Raw genomic sequence first — 19418 nt, 5'->3', positions numbered from 1 at the left:
CCGATTTGTGAACAATAACTAAATTAGTCTATTCGATTCAATCGGTCTTCGCTAATCTTCAACCCTTTGTATCACGTTATCCATATTAATATAAGGTTGAGGAGGCCAGATCTTAATGGTGCAATAAACGTGTCTGTCAATGTTCTGGGCAGCTAGGCATGTCTGTGTTGTGACAGTCAGGCCAAAGGGGAAATGGTCCGGTTAATTCATCCATTATAGCATGAAGGGTCAACCTGAAGCGCATGCCAAGACAACACTGTAACAACAATAAATAAACAACCTACCGGTAAATCTCTTTGTAATTTGTGGAGGACGTAGCATATATTTTAGCACTAATTTCTGCTACTTAGGAGTGAACTCCTAAACAAAAGGGTCAAAGAATAAACAACATCTAAGCTGATGTTGCAGTTATGTACAATAATTACGATGCAGGGAGAAGATTTTGCTGAGCTGGCCATTTACAGGCAAGGTGAAGCCTCCTTTAGGATTGAGTGCTGCTAACAATATTCAGACTAATTGAGGGATGCAGTAAGCTCTTTCTCAACAACACACAGAAGCCTGTGGTCCTCCTGAACTTCTGTCCACAAGTTCATCTCCCCCTCGGAGAAGGTATTGGGTTTCCTCCCGAGGCCTATCTCACTTCAGAGCCCAACGTGCCGATATCCTTCGGTGTAACCTGAACCCAGGGCTGGCATACCCACTTAGAGCTGGTAACAGACAACCAATGACCCCTAATTACTATTTAATGGGCACTTTCAGATAGGTCTCCGAGTGTGTTTATGAATTATTGGAGGTTCTTTGTTTTCCACGACATTGTGTTTGTTAAGTGTGTAACTATGGGCGTTGCGCCCCAGAGTCTTTCCCGACAAACCAATTGTTCAGATCTACTGAAGCTTTCCAAGATGAATTCTCTTTGGGCCTTATAAGTCCACTCCTTCAACCTTCTTGCTCTCGCAATCCACCCATTTCCCACGCATTCATTGCCCCGGTCAGCCTTCCTATGTGGTGGGGGTGGGGGGGCTCTGTCCACTGTGGCCAAGCTTTGGTGGGAAAGAAGACACGATGTAGCTGTACAAGAGTTCAACCAACAAAGCCTCATTGGTTACACAAATGGCCGACATAAACAGGCCCGGCCTTGATAGAAACCCACGTGTTTAAACCATGCCCAATAACTCGCATCAGGGGCCATATGCATAGAAATCTGCGTATAGGGTCCGCGCCAATGAATGATCATGATCAAGTTGTAGATCTGTGAACGCAGAGATTTTGGAACAGTGCTTAGCACAACGGCACAGGGTTTTCTGTCTCAGGACATCGAATTGTCCTGAGAGTGTGCGCAAGTGAACGAGTCCACCCCCATCCACTCCAATCATTTACCAAACATGGTTCTAGGGACGCCAATTATTACCTGGAATCTCGATTAACTCATTGCTCATTTAGGATCATACGTGTTTGTTCCATTCATTTTTAAATACCAAGGGAAACTAAAATAAACTGCAGAGGCGGCGAAAAAGTTACCTTCCGGGAATAACATTTTGCCACTGCAAATCGAGCTTTAATGATGGCCTGTTCGACTGCAATGTAGGGTAAACAAATGTAGGGCTAAGGCTGGCGGATTTAATCAAACATGCCTTTCTAATAATGTATTTTTATGTTCCCTCTCTCTTCCTTTCGCTCACGGTGTTGCCATGTCACACTACCTTCCTACACTGAATATTAGTTTCGTATAGGGTGCTTAGATATACGCGTAGTCTCAAATGCTTGTCCACACATCTGGAATTCTGTGTGGAAAGCCGAAAGCGCATGTCTCATGGGGCATCTCTCTGTGCAGCACGGTTTCTTCATCTGGCCCCTGATGTTGAAATGGGGTACCTTATATGCCTGGTTCAAAAGGACAATAGGACAATAGTGGAGCGGAGGCTTTGTCAGTGTATAGTGTGGAGTGTATGTAGAGAAGAGATGAAACACACACTGAGACATCTCAGCGTCCCTGGTGTTGTTTTCCATCTCGGCATCCCAGAGTAGGATTAGGCCTGGTGCCCACTGGTGACGCAGGGCCAGCAGACCTAACAGACTGTCGGTTCAGTCGCCAGTCATGAAGTGAGAACATGAAGACTGAACACAGGGTGGGGGATAGTTATATTTATATAATTGTGTGAGTGAGTGAGTGACTGAGGGACGGAGTGACTTTGTAGTGCAATTGAACGCGGGACAGGAGCCCTGAATGTGTTGTGTATTTGCTTAACCACGAGTCTGGCTGAACGCCTCTACAGTCATGTAAAGGGGATATGACAACAATAGGAATGAGAGACGGATACTTGTTTCACATACTACAGGGCTGTCTGAATAGGTTGTGATTAAGCGTAAATTGAAATCCTTCTTCGTCCCCAGAAGAGCAAATCCTCTTTTGAACCCACTCTTCCGGGGTCAGAGGTTCCTGCTGGTGGGAATTACTACAGGCCCAGTCAAACGAGTGCCATGGCCCAGTTTATGATGATAAGAGAGATATAATTACAATTACAATGGGATGGCCTGCATCGCCATTCATAACCCATGTCTCCCCCAACTGTCCCTCTGTGTCTGGTTTCTTACGAGTTCATGATTCACATTCAGAAAGACACGCCTGCAGGTGGGAAGTATAAGCCTACTAGCACGAGGAATACTTCGAGCTGGAACATCTACCTTCTTAACCAACAACACACCTACACTGAAATAATATTTGATTAGGTATTTTGACACATACAAAATGTGTCGATTTGCATAGCGGTATAGTAGGATACAGTAAAACCAAATGTCCCAATTCATTAATAATTTACAAAACGTGACCCCTAAAATGCATTATTGGGCTACATTCAATATCTCAAGTAGGCTACATTGCTACCAACACTGTTCAGACCCGAAAAAAATAAGAAAAATGAAGGCCTATACTGACAACAACAACAGAGCTTTTCACCTTGCATTAGGTCTATATGTTCATGTATCCATACGAGAGTGAACTGAGCTAGACTCCGAACCCAACTTCGACCTCATTTCCCTATAACCAAGAAAAGTGTTACATAAGCTCACATTCCACATTGCCTGCTACCTGTCACTGCCAAATGAACCTTGTCCTAAAAACTGTTATCAGGGTGATCGTAGCGAAGGGTGCGGCCCCGGAATAGGTGTGGTAGGAAACTCCTACCTGCAACATGACTTGCGACGAGCTAACTCAAGCTAACTACATTGTGAATCTTAAAATCAAGAACTTGTTGGCACATTCATAGACTGATCCAATAAACTTTAATTTTTGATCACATTTCTGGGTGACTAGAATACGGCGCCGGCTTGATTGTAGACCTTTCCTAGATTTGTCATTCATATTCAATGTAACGTTTGACATGTATACATTATACATCAATATGCTGTTTGGTGCCTTAAAACATCCGAGATTGGGTTTGGATGTGAACATCGCAATGGTATTAAAGAAGCAATGTCAATGCCACCAACACACACAGCTGAAAAAGGTTTGCAGTGTGGTCTGTTTTCATTTCAATGATCATGAGCGTGCGATTAGTTTGGCCTTTGTTGAAGCGTGATTACAATCAAATTCAGTAGGTACTTGTAAAACCTCGTACGAGAGTTCCCCAAAATACTTGCAGTTACAGAGCACAATATAGTCTGAAATCGTCAAACAGCCGAGTGGACAAATATAATGAGTAACTATTAAGGTGAGACCCGAGAAGCTTCCATGTTGGTCTAACTTTCAAAACTGTTCTTGTAGGGGGAATACAAAGTAAAACCCATAGAAAACATACACAGCAGTAGTAAATGCCCATGAAAAACGAGTTTATACTCCAATGGGAGTTGAAATCTTCGCTCATTTCGTTATCATGCTTACCTTAGTGTTCACTCCAGTGAGAACGGGCAACCCGGGTTAGACACCGACCGCACGCGGATTGGAAATATTTGATCACACCGATAAAGTGTGCTCAAACTAAACGAGACTAAAACAAATCCAAATAATATTGCGATCCGCGCTATTCGAGTGTAATGCTGAGGCAAAGGAAGCACCATAGAGCCTAATAGTCTTTGCCTATCCTTTGGCAGGCTGACTGCTCCACAGTCATGCCACTGACGTCACAAGTGCCGGAGCTACTACGGGACCTTCAAAATAAGGGGCCAATCCTGGGACACAGATTTACCGCCCCTTGCCGATATTGAGGGGTATGTGCAATGCAAACATATTTATCCAACACAACTCTAAAATATTTGATATATGTTTCTCTCCAATCAACCCTCCTTCAAGTGACCCGTAACAAAAATACTAAATAATCTGATAAGGCTGCTGTTTTAGTTGTTTTAGATTTCAGTGGATCTTGGGAAGTGGGTTGATATTCCAGCTCATAACTGTGGTTCTGTGCTCAGAGTAGGCCTACATAAAAAACACATGCTGTTACCCCTAGATAATGATATTAGACAACATATCAATACCATAGTTCTTTGGATGACATATTTCAGATCAATGCAACGATAACAGTGGCTCCACCCTTATGACCAAATGTTTGACCGCCGTAAACAAAGGGATGAGCAAAATTTGTGGACCTATATGTGCAAGACGAGAGAAAAAAATAGCCTACCTAGATGTCACTTTATTGTTTTAGATTTGAAAATAAATTGACGAACATCATGTCATTCATGCCACAATTCAAACGAGAACATTTTAATTATTCTTTCGCTGTTGACTACCGTACTTAATATATATAATCATTTATATACATTGGTTGAATCCATTCGTTGCCAAACCGGCTTAAACCAATTATTCCAGATTCTCCCATAATAACACTCTTGTGAGAGAGATGGACAGCGATCTCTGCTGGAGTTATTGCAGTATGGCAGAGTGATATCATTTTCTCCAATATTTAGATGTGGATATGAAAACGATCTGGACCAGGTAGTATAACGCGAAACGTAACCCCAGTTGGGCCACTTTTTAGGCAATGGGTCCCCCACCAGGTAAATGTTTGTTGCGAGATCCAATGGGTGGAGTATTTCCCGCCCACTTATTTGCATTTTTATATTGTCCACAATATTACGCGGCGGGCATAGTTTGAAAATGCAAACGTGATATGAGTTTAATTAGTTATATTTTTTATTAATTTGAATATTTTCCTCTTGTAAGCAGACTTGTTTTGAATTGGTAAATTGAATGGTTTGCATTTTGTTTTATTTATGACTCAAATAAAGCTTTATATTAGTAAAGCATTAGTATATTGCATTTTCAACATTGCATTTCTATTTGATTATTGTCCTAAAAATACTTCCTTAACTACATGAAATGGGTCGGGTGAACTTTATAACAAAAACGCTTGTGGTCTAAAACAATAGCTGTAAAAGAAGGCTAATAGTGAATTGTTGTTTCATATTGAGTTGATAAGTTTTAAATTCTACTACTCCCTCTTGCCCTCTCTTTCTCTCTTGCCCTCTTCATCTCTCTTGCCATATCTTGCACTCGCTTTCTTTCCCGAACTGACTCTGGATCATACAACATTGCTAATTTGCTGATACCCACACCCACATCGTCTTGATACAAAGCTGATTGAAAACCAGCAACTGAGCAAAGTAGTCCTTTAAATATTTTTACTCATAATAAGAATGTATTGCTAATTTTAAACAAAATGTTTGATTGGGCCTGCCTGGGCCAATATTACCTCCACAGGTGGGTCAAGGCATAATCATCTTTGACAATTTCCTGCCATGTTTAATACCGCTGCCTTTTCAACCATTTTCTGGCAAACTTATAAATCTTATAATGGATTTTTTTTTGCAAAAGAAGGAAGGGCATGAAGCATGTCAATTACAAGAAAATTGTCGAGCGGGTTTTGGGAAATCTGTGGCCTACATCTTCATATCTTCAGGGTATACAGAGGGCACAATTATGACAAAACTTTTTGACATATTAATTGTGAATTTTTTTTAACCAAAGCAACTTACAATTCAACCAAGATTCCAGATAAGGCAAGAATCATGCAAGTTCATTAAGTAGGCTACATTGAACAGGAAAAGTGCTTTAAGGTCTATGTCATAGAAACAAGGGGTAAAGCAAGTATTTTTTATAGATGGATTTTATTTTCATGGGCCAAGAGGCAACATTAAAAGCGAAACATGGAACATTTAATGTAAATCACCTTTCCTTTTGCTTGTATTCAACTGTTTGCCTGGAGAATAATCCCTTCCTCCTCTTGACACAATCAAGTATCTCTTAACAGAACACCTAGCCTGCACAAAATGGTTGGCTTTCAAGAGGCAGTCAGATGGATAATCAAACCATTTAAACGACATATAATATGCACTAGGCCCTAGGATAGTGGCCAATTTATTTCATGCGCCGCCCTCCAGCGTTTCCAAGTAACCTTCTGAAATCTCAAGTGAGTAACAAAGTCACAATACACAGAATAAACTTGGAACAGGACAAGTTACTCGTACAATATTTTCAATAAATAGAATATAAACGTGAGCCAAAAAATAAAAATAATATTGTCAGCAAATAGATGTTAAGAAGTGTGAAATATAATGTATTTTTCTCTGGTAGTTTATGTGTACAAAGTAAATGGAGTGCATTTAAAGAGGCCGTAGTGAAGATATATTAATATTCTTAAATTACCTATCTGATTAACTATTGAAAGTAAACAATTACAAAACATCCATTTTTTTATTATTGAAATAACCAATACTGTGTATACTTTACAACGAAGCATTGACCCCATGTATCATTACAATAATATTTTGATGAGAGAAAAGTCGCTTCTTATTAGATAGCTGGTAACGTTGCTTCCATCACGGTCGATTTTGAATCACAAGGAGGTTCACTCTTCTTAAAATTTTTGACTTGACATTGAAAAATGGTGATAATTCGATTTCTAATTTTGGTCAGTTTAAATCCGTATATTAGGGGATTTATGAGTGGTGGAATCAGTAGAAATTCTATCGATATAAAGTTCAGGAGACTTTGAGGCAAGTCACCCGATCCATACCTCATATACAGTATATCCGTCAACATTCCAAAACTGAAATTAATAATTGTTACTATGTGTGGCATACATGTTTGCATAAACTTCCCATTCTTATCTTTAGATATAAGGCATTTCTTGATTAAATATATGTAAGACCAAACGATAAACACAGCATGGGAAAAATAAAAAGCAATATTAATATATCCAATCATTTGGTTTGCCCTTGGAGGAGAGCAGGTAAGTTGAACAATCATCCAGTTAACACAGTAGAGCCGGTTTATATGTGAGCCACACAATGCAACCCCGACCAGTGAGACTGAATTCATCAACATAAGATAAAGAGGCACAAACCAGGCCATGCATACAAATATACAGACCTTCTTAGTTGTCATCACTGAATGATACACCAAAGGTTTACAAATTGCCACATATCTGTCATAGGCCATCAGAGCAAGGATGGACAAATCTCCACAGTTTGAAGAATGGATTACATAACCCTGTAGCATGCAATTTGTATACGAGATGACATGAGTTGTTACAAGATCTGCGATGAACTTGGGGTAGAATCCTGCTGTTCCGTAAAGCCCATTAATGCACAGATTACACAAGAAGATATACATTGGCTCGTGAAGGTGCTTATCCATAATGATGACAACAATGACAGATAAATTGACACAGAGAATCAAAGCATACCATATTAAAGTAAAAGAAAAGAGAGTTAGTTTGTGTCCCATTAGGTAATCTAAACCTGAAAGAGTAAATACTGTTACAACTGAAACATTATACATTGTTGGAAATAAATCACTGGTAAGATAAGACACAAATTTACTGATCAAGGTACAAAAGTAAAAAGAAAATTATACAATTATACAATTATACATACATGAAAGATGATATGTATGTTTTTTTGTAGTAGCAGTAATAGTAGTTGTACAACACATCAATGTTTGTGCCTTGATCTCCTCGTGTTTTCTGTTTAAGTATTCACTCTGGAGATGAATGGACCAATCATCAAATGTTTACATTTCACTTTGTTTTTATGGTTCCATCCCATTTCAGAAAGTGGGTGTAGTCAATTATTAAGTCATTATTATTATTTTTTTTATATAAACAATTCAAATAACTATTTATTTATGAGAAGTAATTAAAATATTTGGTATATATATTTTTTATTAAATACCTAATAAGAAAGGCTAAACACCCAAGCTCTACACACCCAACCTCTCAACACAAGTTACCCAGGGCCGCTAAAGTCATTTGTGATGCCTGTTTGTTTCATAGCAGGATTTCGACATGTTCACATGTTCAAAATGTAGTAGCAATAGTTTTTTCTCATTCATGTTTACGGTTAAAATGTTTCTGATTCGGATTCAGTTTTTCTCCTGCTTGGGGTTCTGCCATGATTTGGACTTGTAGGATGGGTGGAGGGAATGGAACGTCTCCATTGTGTCAGGTATGCACAATGTTTACCTTCCTGACTGAAGGGAATCACTCTGGTGCAGGGTATGAGTACAAATTAAGATTTAAGACAGCTCTCATCTGGCCAAGGAAAAACCCTGCACTGTTTACTGAGAGGCCGGCGTTGGGAGTAGCCAACTATTACATCTCATATAAAATATCATAATGTTGAAAGTTTTGTTAGGCCTATGTATTCCCATATGAACTCCTAATATTCCCTTGTGTGCTCTTAAACCTACCCTCTGCTGTGTATGGGACCATTTGCTTCATGATATACCTTATTGTGCTAGGGGACTTTGACATCACTCCAAAGGTGAACAGTGATGGGGACCAATCATGTGCAATTAAAAAATATGTATAAGTATAATAAAATAAAAAAATTAAAAGTAATTTGCGTATTTTGGAATTCTCCGTGTTACAAATTTGAGGTTGGTGCGTGAGTAACGGTCAAAGACTCGGCAGCTCTGCAGATAAACCTTGGCACACATTATATGTCAGGGTTGCCAGGTTTCATGCTGCTTGCGTGTGACCCACGATTTCACCTTCAGCTCAGCTCTCCGGCTGCGGGAACAATTCTCAAGCTAAAACACTACGACAGCAACAGAGATGAACAGGCTGAATGTATTGTGGTCACTGATCTTATTGGTTAAACAAAGCGAATGACCCCAGACAGTCTGATCGCTTGAAAACCGCAGCCAGTCCGATCGCCCAGTATGATCGGTTGATATACGAAGCTGGTAGGATAGCTCGTAAAACCCCAGGCAATTTGATTTCTAGAAAATGCCAGCCAATCAGATCGCTTTTTTGGCCCCACAAAAAAAGCGATATGATTAAATAAATAAAATCGTGCTGTTGCATGAATTCTCTATGTCTATGTTCTAATTTCAAGTTCTATATGAATAAATGATGTATTTAATGTAAAATTTGATGTTAAACAGTTTTGAGGAACATGAATCTCTAACTAACAGGTTAAAAATATGTTTCTAATCAGGAAATAATGTTCTCTGTCAATCAAATCGGCAAGAGGTTCTGGGGACATTTTTATGGAAAAGGTAACACGTTAAAATGTTCATTAGAAAGACATTGAAATGGCACTTTCTCATCTGTTGCTTTGAGCAGGATGTACGTATGCCGCCGGGAATCCATCATTTTGCTTTCCTCTACTCTGCTTCACTATTTGCTAACAGCACTTGGAACTGAAATAATGATAACAAAATGCCAAGATAAAAGACACATTAATATTACACCAAATTGTAAAAGCCATCATATATATTGCAATAAGCCTTGAATGAATTTTTTTAATTTATTTTTATTTTAATTTACCAAATAATTTACCAAAATATCCAAGATGAACTGATACATGAAAACAAATGAAAAACAAGTTAATTGTATGCATACAATTTCCATACAAATACATGCAAGTCTGGACACCATTATACAGTCTATATGACGACATTATCAAAATATTCAAAGAAGAATAAGTTAGTTGAATTATTGAACTAACTTATCATTATTTGATTATTTAGATAATGGGTCAAAGAGGGAAACTATGAAACTATCAGGTATTCCATCAATTTAACTTAAATAGATTGAATGAGCAAATAAATAAAATACTTTAGAAATGTGCACACTTAACCATTTAACTTATAACTTTCTTGTTAAACAAAATAAACCTTATTCGATTTCGAATTTTGGTAAGTATAATACCATATATTAGTGGGTTGATAATAGGAGGTATTATAAAAAACTCTATAGACAATACATTTTTAATCATTGGCGACACATCTGCTGAACCAAATCGCATAAACATAACATCAAACAACACAGCCACGGTCACATTGAGCAGAGTCATTAAATGTGGCAAACAAGTCTGCATGAATTTTCCGCGGCTCTCAATCGACTTCACACATGTTCTGACAAGATAAACGTACGAGAGAAAAATATATACAAAATGAAAAAAATAAATAATGATGCAAATGTAACCTAAAACAGTGTTTGTCAGACCAGGAGAACAAGTGATTTTAACAATCACCCAATTGGCACAATATAGTTTATCGATATGCGAGCCACATAATTTCAATGTAGACGTTTTGATAATAGAAGCCAGTACAATTAAAAAAGGAACAATCCAGGAAAAGCATGTAAACAGACAGACGTTCTGCTTTTTCATAAGAGAGTGATAATCGAGTGGTCGGCATATTGCAGCATACCGGTCATAGGCCATCAGTGCAAGGATAGAATATTCAATGCAGACTGAGGAATATATGACCAGACTCTGCACCACACAACCCCCAAACGAGATCACGTGGCGAGAGTAGAGCAGGTCCAGAAGGAACTTGGGGTAGAAACCGGCAGTTCCATAAAGAGCATTGAGGCACAGGTTACACACAAAGATATACATGGGTTGGTGGAGGTTGTGGTCCAAGATGATGGTCAGAACCAGGGAAATGTTAACCATCAGAATCAGAAAGTAGCAAAGTAGAGTGAGGGAGAAAATAACCATTCTGTTGGTGGTCTCCCCGCTCAACCCTGAAAGTGTCAACATTGTTATGTCAGAAGTGTTATCCATGATCATGACATGATCTACAGTAGCCTCCTCTTCAGTCCTCCACTGTGAGTCAGGCGTCGTTGGTGCTTTCAAACTCATGCAGTCATTATGTAAGAGTTTAATGTTTCCCCTGTGGCCGGCAGTAATATTAGTTAATCTGAATCTTAGTTAACACAGTCCCACTGGCAGGGGCGGATCCATGATGGGGCCTGGGGAGGCCAGCCTCAAAAACACCTCTATGGCTTATGTTGATTTTAGCAGAGGGGTATCAATGGGATATTTTGACGAAATGTAGCCTCACCTGCTGCTACTGATATCTTAGAAAAATGCTGACGAATCAACTGACAAGTTTAAATGTTTATCGTAGAAACAGTGTGCACAGCATTTCCTGTTGTTCAATACACCTGGCAAAAATCTCATGTTAGTAAATGTTATCAAGAGGCTCTTGAAGACAGTTGGCTATGATTGGATGGCCAATGCTACACTAACCTGCTTTTCAAGATGGAAGCGGAGTGGACCTACGAGATAAAGCCACCGACGTACATAAAGAGGGTTATTATTGGTATGAATCTAACAGCTGGCTGTCATTTACATTCCCTGGGATACATAATTAAACACATACCGGTGTTGATTATGCATGCTAAAATGATTGTGAGGCATTACCACCTTTGTTCTAAGCTAAACTTCAGTGGATCTCCAATTAAAATACATTAGACGTTATTTTGGATGGAAAGAACAAATGTGTTTATTTATGCACACACAGATACTCATATAGCAGGCCTAAACTGTGCAACAAGTGACTGTTGAATAGTAAACTGGAAATTGTGATTATTTGATAGGCCTACATGATTATCGTTCATAACGTATAATATGACGTATAATATTGAGAAATTCATTGAGATTGTAGCACATTGTAGTTGAGCATGCAGCCTGCTTGATGGCCCTGATGTCAAGAGGGATTGACTTACGATACTAAGACAGAGTTCCAATTGTTTACAGATGACATACTGCCATAGAATGCAAACACATTTTCAATCTGTCTCTGACGATCGCAATAGTCTTCGGTTTTTCAAAGCCCAAAAACCATTAAGAATCTACCTGTTACCGAAAAATAGCAAAATCACAACTGTTCATGGCTTTTTCCTCTGGAATAAAGAGTAGTTCAAAGTTGAAATATTTAATTTCCACCCACCCATGTTCTTTTATTGAAAGATTTAAAAAAAAAAACATGTTGTATGGAGACAATATGTAACTATCAAGCAATACTATTAGATTTATATAGCTGGAAATCTCTTTGTTTTTTTTTACCTGTTGACCCATTCCCATGGTTCACCAATATATACAGCGTATAATATATAGAAAATCCTAGGAAGGCTTTTTAGCACACATATATTGCTAATTAATGCTGATAACAATTTAGCATACATATTGTTATGATTATTAGACATTATAATTAATATATTTGTTAATAATATTTTCTACAACTTGCCATTGTAAATATTCATTTAAAATAACACATGAAAAATATAAAAATGAATAAATGAGACTAATATTCTTGACTCATAAATCACCTGTTAGGGTAACCCTAACCCTAACCCTAACCCTAACCCTAACCCTAACCTGTTATCAAAAATTAACCTAATCGAAACCTAATTGAAAAAGACTTAAAAAATGTACCCACTTAACCGTTTATCTTGTAACTTCCTTGTGAAACAAAATAAACATAATTCGATTACGAATTTTGGTAAGTATAATACCATATATTAGTGGGTTGACAATAGGAGGTATTATAAGAAACTCGAGTGTTAATGCATTTTTAATCATTGGCGACACATCTGCTGAACCAAATCGCATAAACATCACATCAAACATCACAGCCACGATCACATTGAGCAGAATCACTAAATGTGGCAAACAAGTCTGCATGAACTTTCTTCGACCCTCAATCGACTTCACACATGTTCTGACCAGATAAAAGTACGACATAAAAATATAAACAAAATGAAAAAAATAAACAATGATGGTAATATAACTTAGAACAGCGTTTGTCAGACCAGGAGAACAAGCAATTTTAACAATCAACCATATGGCACAGTAGAGTTTATCAATGTGCGAGCCACATAATTTCAATGTTGATGTATTTATCAGAGCAACAAGTGCAATTAAACAAGGAATAATCCAGGAGGAGCATAAAAGCAGACAGACGTTCTGCTTTTTCATAAGAGAGTGATAATCGAGTGGTCGGCATATTGCAGCATACCTGTCATAGGCCATCAGTGCAAGGATAGAATTGTCAATGCAAACTGAGGAATATATGACCACACTCTGCACCACACAACCCCCAAACGAGATCACGTGGCGAGAGTAGAGCAGGTCCAGAAGGAACTTGGGGTAGAAACCGGCAGTTCCATAAAGAGCATTGAGGCACAGGTTACACACAAAGATATACATGGGTTGGTGGAGGTTGTGGTCCAAGATGATGGTCAGAACCAGGGAAATGTTAGCCATCAGAATCAGAAAGTAGCAAAGTAGAGTGAGGGAGAAAATAACCATTCTGTTGGTGGTCTCCCCGCTCAACCCTGAAAGTGTCAACATTGTTATGTCAGAAGTGTTATCCATGATCATGACATGATCTACAGTAGCCTCCTCTTCAATCCTCCACTGTGAGTCATGCGTCGTTGGTGCTTTCAAACTCATGCAGTCATTATGTAAGGGTTTAATGTTTCCCCTGTGGCCGGCAGTAATATTAGTTAATCTGACTCTCGCACACTATGTCGAACACAGTCCCACTGGCAGGGGCGGATCCATGATGGGGCCTGGGGAGGCCAGCCTCAAAAACACCTCTATGGCTTAGGTTGATTTGTCAACATGATAACATGATAATATGTTATACATATAAATACATATTTGCATAAATGTGGAAGCCTTGTATCTTCATAATTCATTTATTTGTATAAATCAATGCTTTTGGTCACTCTTTATGTATGTCGGTGGCTTTTCCTCGTAGGTCCACTCCGCTTCCATCTTGAAAAGCAGGTTAGTGTAGCATTGGCCATCCAATCATAGCCAACTGTCTTCAAGAGCCTCTTGATAACATTTAGTAACATGAGATTTTTGCCAGGTGTATTCAACAACAGGAAATGCTCTGCACACTGTTGCTACAATAAACTTTTTAACATGTCAGTTGATTCGTCAGCATTTTTCTAAGCTATAGGTAGCAGGTGAGGCTACATTTCGTCCAAATATCCCATTGATATCCCTCAGTCATTTGACAGATGCTTTCATCCAAAGCGACTGGCAGGTGAGGCTGGAAACAATTGAAACCTACAGTGTTGGACATTAGAGCAGTTCCTTTAAACTTAAGAGCTGCAACAACTGGACAGAGTGCCTTTAGAAAACCGAACATAAGGCTATTATTCTTATGAGTAGAAACATGTGGTTGCCATTTACATCGCCTGGCTGGGATACAGAATTAAACACATAGCGGTGTTGATTATGCATACTAAAATGACTAGGAGACCTAACCGCCTTTGTTCTTAGTTAAACTTCAGTGGATCTCAAATTATATTACGTTCCACATTATGTTGGATGGAAACAACAAATGTGTTTATTAATCTACACACAGGAACTCAAATAGCAGGCCTAAACTGTGTAACAAGTGACAGTTGCATAGTCAACTGGAAATTGTGATTATTTAAAGCATGATTATCATTCATAACGTATAATATGACATATAACATTAACAAATTCATTGAGATTGTAGCAAGTTGTCGTTGAACGTGCAGCCTGCTTGATGGCCCTAATGTCAGGAGGGATTGACTTACGAAACTAGTACAAAGTTCCAATTGATAACAGGTGACATACTTGGATTATTAGATACCTTTGCAAAAACATTTTTCATTCTGTCACTGATAATTGCAATACTCTTCGGTTTGTCATAGTCCACAAACCCTTAAGCTTCTACTTGTAACCGATAAATAGTTAATCACAACTGTTCTTGATTTTGACCTCTGCAATAAAGAGCAGTTCAAAGTAGAAATATTTCATTTTCAACCAGCCACATGATTTTATTGAAGAATATAAAAAAAATGGCATGCTGGAGACAATATCCAACTAACAAGCAATGCAATTAATTTTATATATCTGAAAATCTCTTTGGTTTTTACCCATTACATGGACTTTGACCCATGACCATGGTTCATTGATGCTGCACCAATATATACAACGTATAATATATAGAAAATCCTATAAAGGCTTTTGAGCACACAAACTTTGGTAATTATTGCTGATCACAATTTAGGATGCATATTGTTCGGCTTATTAGACATTGTAATTAATATAATTTTGTACGATATTTTCAACCACTTGCCATTGTAAATATTCGACTAAAAGAATACATGTAAAATATAAAAATATATAAGTGCGACTCATATTTTTAACTCATAATTCACCTTTCCTGTTAGCAAAAATAAACCAAATCGAAACTTAATTGAAAAAGACTTTCAAACTGTACACACTTAACCATTTAACTTGTAACTTTCTTGTGAAACAAAATAAACCTTATTCGATTACGAATTTTGGTAAGTATAATACCATATATTAGTGGGTTGACAATAGGAGGTATTATAAGAAACTCGAGTGATAATGCATTTTTAATCATTGGCGACACATCTGCTGAGCCAAATCGCATAAACATCAAATCAAACAACACAGCCACGGTCACATTGAGCAGAGTCATTAAATGTGGCAAACAAGTCTTCAAGAATTTTCCTCGGCTTTCAATCGACTTCACACATGTTCTGACCAGATAAACGTATGATAGAAAAATATAAACAAAATGAAAAAAATAAATAATGATGCTAATGTAAGCTAAAGCAGCGTTTGTCAAACCAGGAGAACAAGCGATTTTAACTATCAACCAACTGGCACAATAAAGTTTATCTATGTGTGAGCCACATAATTTCAATGTAGATGTTTTAATCAGAGCAACAAGTAGATTTAAAAAAGGAATAATCCAGGAGAAGCATGTAAGCAGACAGACGTTCTGCTTTTTCATAAGAGAGTGATAATCGAGTGGTCGGCATATTGCAGCATACCGGTCATAGGCCATCAGTGCAAGGATAGAATATTCAATGCAGACTGAGGAATATATGACCAGACTCTGCACCACACAACCCCGAAACGAGATCACGTGGCGAGAGTAGAGCAGGTCCAGAAGGAACTTTGGGTAGAAACCGGCAGTTCCATAAAGAGCATTGAGACACAGGTTACACACAAAGATATACATGGGTTGGTGGAGGTTGTAGTCCAAGATGATGGTCAGAACCAGGGAAATGTTAACCATCAGAATCAGAAAGTAGCAAAGTAGAGTGAGGGAGAAAATAACCATTCTGTTGGTGGTCTCCCCGCTCAACCCTGAAAGTGTCAACATTGTTATGTCAGAAGTGTTATCCATGATCATGACATGATCTACAGTAGTCTCCTCTTCAGTCCTCCACTGTGAGTCAGGCGTCGTTGGTGCTTTCAAACTCATGCAGTCATTATGTAAGGGTTTAATGTTTCCCCTGTGGCTGGCAGTAATATTAGTTAATCTGACTCTCGCACACTATGTCGAAAACAGTCCCACTGGCAGGGGCGTATCCATGATGGGGCCTGGGGAGGCCAGCCTCAAAAACACCTCTATGGCTTATGTTGATTTGTCAACATGATAACATGATAATATGTTATACATATAAATACATATTTGCATAAATGCGGAAGCCTTGTATCTTCATAATTCATTTATTTGTATAAATCAATGCCTTTGGTCACTCTTTATGTATGTCGGTGGCTTTACCTCGTAGGTCCACTCCGCTTCCATCTTGAAAAGCAGGTTAGTGTAGCATTGGCCATCCAATCATAGCCAACTGTCTTCAAGAGCCTCTTGATAACATTTACTAACATGAGATTTTTGCCAGGTGTATTCAACAACAGGAAATGCTGTGCACACTGTTTCTACGATAAACATTTAAACTTGTCAGTTGATTCGTCAGCATTTTTCTAAGCTATCAGTAGCAGCAGGTGAGGCTACATTTCGTCAAAATATCCCATTGATACCCCTCAGTCATTTGACAGATGCTTTTATCCAAAGCGACTGGCCGGTGAGAATGGTAACAATTGAAACCTACAGTGTTGGACATTAGAGCAGTTCCTTTAAACTTAAGAGCTGTAACAACTGGACAGAGTGGCTTTAGAAAACAGAACATAGGGTTATTATTGGTATGAATCTAACAGCTGGCTGTCATTTACATTCCCTGGGATACATAAGTAAACACATACCGGTGTTGATTATGCATGCTAAAATGATTGTGAGGCATTACCACCTTTGTTCTAAGCTAAACTTCAGTGGATCTCCAATTAAAATACATTGCACGTTATTTTGGATGGAAAGAACAAATGTGTTTATTTATGCACACACAGATACTCATATAGCAGGCCTAAACTGTGCAACAAGTGACAGTTGAATAGTAAACTGGAAATTGTGATTATTTGATAGGCCTACATGATGATCGTTCATAACGTATAATATGACGTATAATATTGAGAAATTCATTGAGATTGTAGCACATTGTAGTTGAGCATGCAGCCTGCTTGATGGCCCTGATGTCAAGAGGGATTGACTTACGATACTAAGACAGAGTTCCAATTGTTTACAGATGACATACTGCCATAGAATGCAAACACATTTTCAATCTGTCTCTGACGATCGCAATAGTGTTCGGTTTTTCAAAGCCCAAAAACCATTAAGAATCTACCTGTTACCGAAAAATAGCAAAATCACAACTGTTCATGGCTTTTTCCTCTGGAATAAAGAGTAGTTCAAAGTTGAAATATTTAATTTCCACCCACCCATGTTCTTTTATTGAAAGATTAAAAAAAAAAAAACATGTTGTATGGAGACAATATGTAACTATCAAGCAATACAATTAGATTTATATATCTGGAAATCTCTTTGTTTTTTTTTACCTGTTGACCCATTCCCATGGTTCACCAATATATACAGCGTAAAATATATAGAAAATCCTAGGAAGGCTTTTTAGCACACATATATTGCTAATTAATGCTGATAACAATTTAGCATACATATTGTTATGATTATTAGACATTATAATTAATATATTTGTTAATAATATTTTCTACAACTTGCCATTGTAAATATTCATTTAAAATAACACATGTAAAATATAAAAACGAATAAATGAGACTAATATTCTTGACTCATAAATAACCTTTCCTGTTATCAAAAATTTACCTAATCGAAACCTAATTGAAAAAGACTTAAAAAATGTACCCACTTAACCATTTATCTTGTAACTTTCTTGTAAAACAAAATAAACCTAATTCGATTACGGATTTTGGTAAGTATAATACCATATATTAGTGGGTTGACAATAGGAGGTATTATAAGAAACTCGAGTGATAATGCATTTTTAATCATTGGCGACACATCTGCTGTACCAAATCGCATAAACATTACATCAAACAACACAGCCACGGTCACATTGAGCAGAGTCACTAAATGTGGCAAACAAGTCTGCATGAACTTTCTTCGACCTTCAATCGACTTCACACATGTTCTGACCAGATAAAAGTACGACATAAAAATATAAAAGAAATGAAAACAATAAGCAATGATGTTAATATAACCCATAACAGCGTTTGTCAGACCAGGAGAACAAGTGATTTTAACAATCAACCATAGGGCACAGTAGAGTTTATCAATGTGCGAGCCACATAATTTCAATGTTGATGTATTTATCAGAGCAACAAGTACCATTAAATTAGGAATAATCCAGGAGGAGCATAAAAGCAGACAGACGTTCTGCTTTTTCATAAGAGAGTGATAATCGAGTGGTCGGCATATTGCAGCATACCTGTCATAGGCCATCAGTGCAAGGATAGAATTTTCAATGCAAACTGAGGAATATATGACCACACTCTGCACCACACAACCCCCAAACGAGATCACGTGGCGAGAGTAGAGCAGGTCCAGAAGGAACTTGGGGTAGAAACCGGCAGTTCCATAAAGAGCATTGAGGCACAGGTTACACACAAAGATATACATGGGTTGGTGGAGGTTGTGGTCCAAGATGATGGTCAGAACCAGGGAAATGTTAACCATCAGAATCAGAAAGTAGCAAAGTAGAGTGAGGGAGAAAATAACCATTCTGTTGGTGATCTCCCCGCTCAACCCTGAAAGTGTCAACATTGTTATGTCAGAAGTGTTATCCATGATCATGACATGATCTACAGTAGCCTCCTCTTCAGTCCTCCACTGTGAGTCAGGCGTCGTTGGTGCTTTCAAACTCATGCAGTCATTATGTAAGGGTTTAATGTTTCCCCTGTGGCCGGCAGTAATTTTAGTTAATCTGACTCTCGCACAC

At 38.1% G+C, this 19418-nt stretch overlaps 5 protein-coding genes across 5 annotated transcripts; all 5 read right to left on the bottom strand.

Moving 5' to 3' along the window:
• Positions 1-6782: 6782 nt before the first annotated feature.
• On the bottom strand, positions 6783-7783 carry LOC130373590 (olfactory receptor-like protein COR4). The gene has a single exon (XM_056580192.1). It carries the CDS (start codon positions 7775-7777, stop codon positions 6788-6790), a length of 990 nt encoding a protein of 329 aa, XP_056436167.1. The 5' UTR covers positions 7778-7783; the 3' UTR covers positions 6783-6787.
• Positions 7784-10086: 2303 nt separating this feature from the next.
• LOC130373739 (olfactory receptor 6C1-like) lies at positions 10087-11044 on the bottom strand. The gene has a single exon (XM_056580365.1). It carries the CDS (start codon positions 11020-11022, stop codon positions 10087-10089), a length of 936 nt encoding a protein of 311 aa, XP_056436340.1. The 5' UTR covers positions 11023-11044.
• A 1640-nt stretch (positions 11045-12684) lies between these two features.
• LOC130373738 (olfactory receptor 2K2-like) lies at positions 12685-13629 on the bottom strand. Its single transcript, XM_056580364.1, has one exon. The coding sequence runs from the start codon at positions 13618-13620 to the stop codon at positions 12685-12687; it is 936 nt and encodes a 311-aa protein (XP_056436339.1). The 5' UTR covers positions 13621-13629.
• Positions 13630-15520: 1891 nt separating this feature from the next.
• On the bottom strand, positions 15521-16468 carry LOC130373736 (olfactory receptor 142-like). Its single transcript, XM_056580363.1, has one exon. It carries the CDS (start codon positions 16454-16456, stop codon positions 15521-15523), a length of 936 nt encoding a protein of 311 aa, XP_056436338.1. The 5' UTR covers positions 16457-16468.
• A 1869-nt stretch (positions 16469-18337) lies between these two features.
• LOC130373735 (olfactory receptor 13D1-like) lies at positions 18338-19282 on the bottom strand. Its single transcript, XM_056580362.1, has one exon. It carries the CDS (start codon positions 19271-19273, stop codon positions 18338-18340), a length of 936 nt encoding a protein of 311 aa, XP_056436337.1. The 5' UTR covers positions 19274-19282.
• Positions 19283-19418: the final 136 nt, after the last annotated feature.

This window comes from Gadus chalcogrammus, chromosome 20, assembly GCF_026213295.1.
Source record: "Gadus chalcogrammus isolate NIFS_2021 chromosome 20, NIFS_Gcha_1.0, whole genome shotgun sequence".
In the NCBI taxonomy this organism is placed as follows: Eukaryota; Metazoa; Chordata; class Actinopteri; order Gadiformes; family Gadidae; genus Gadus; species Gadus chalcogrammus.
Note: the sequence above shows the minus strand (reverse complement) of the source record. Positions and strands in the feature narration are given on the sequence as shown.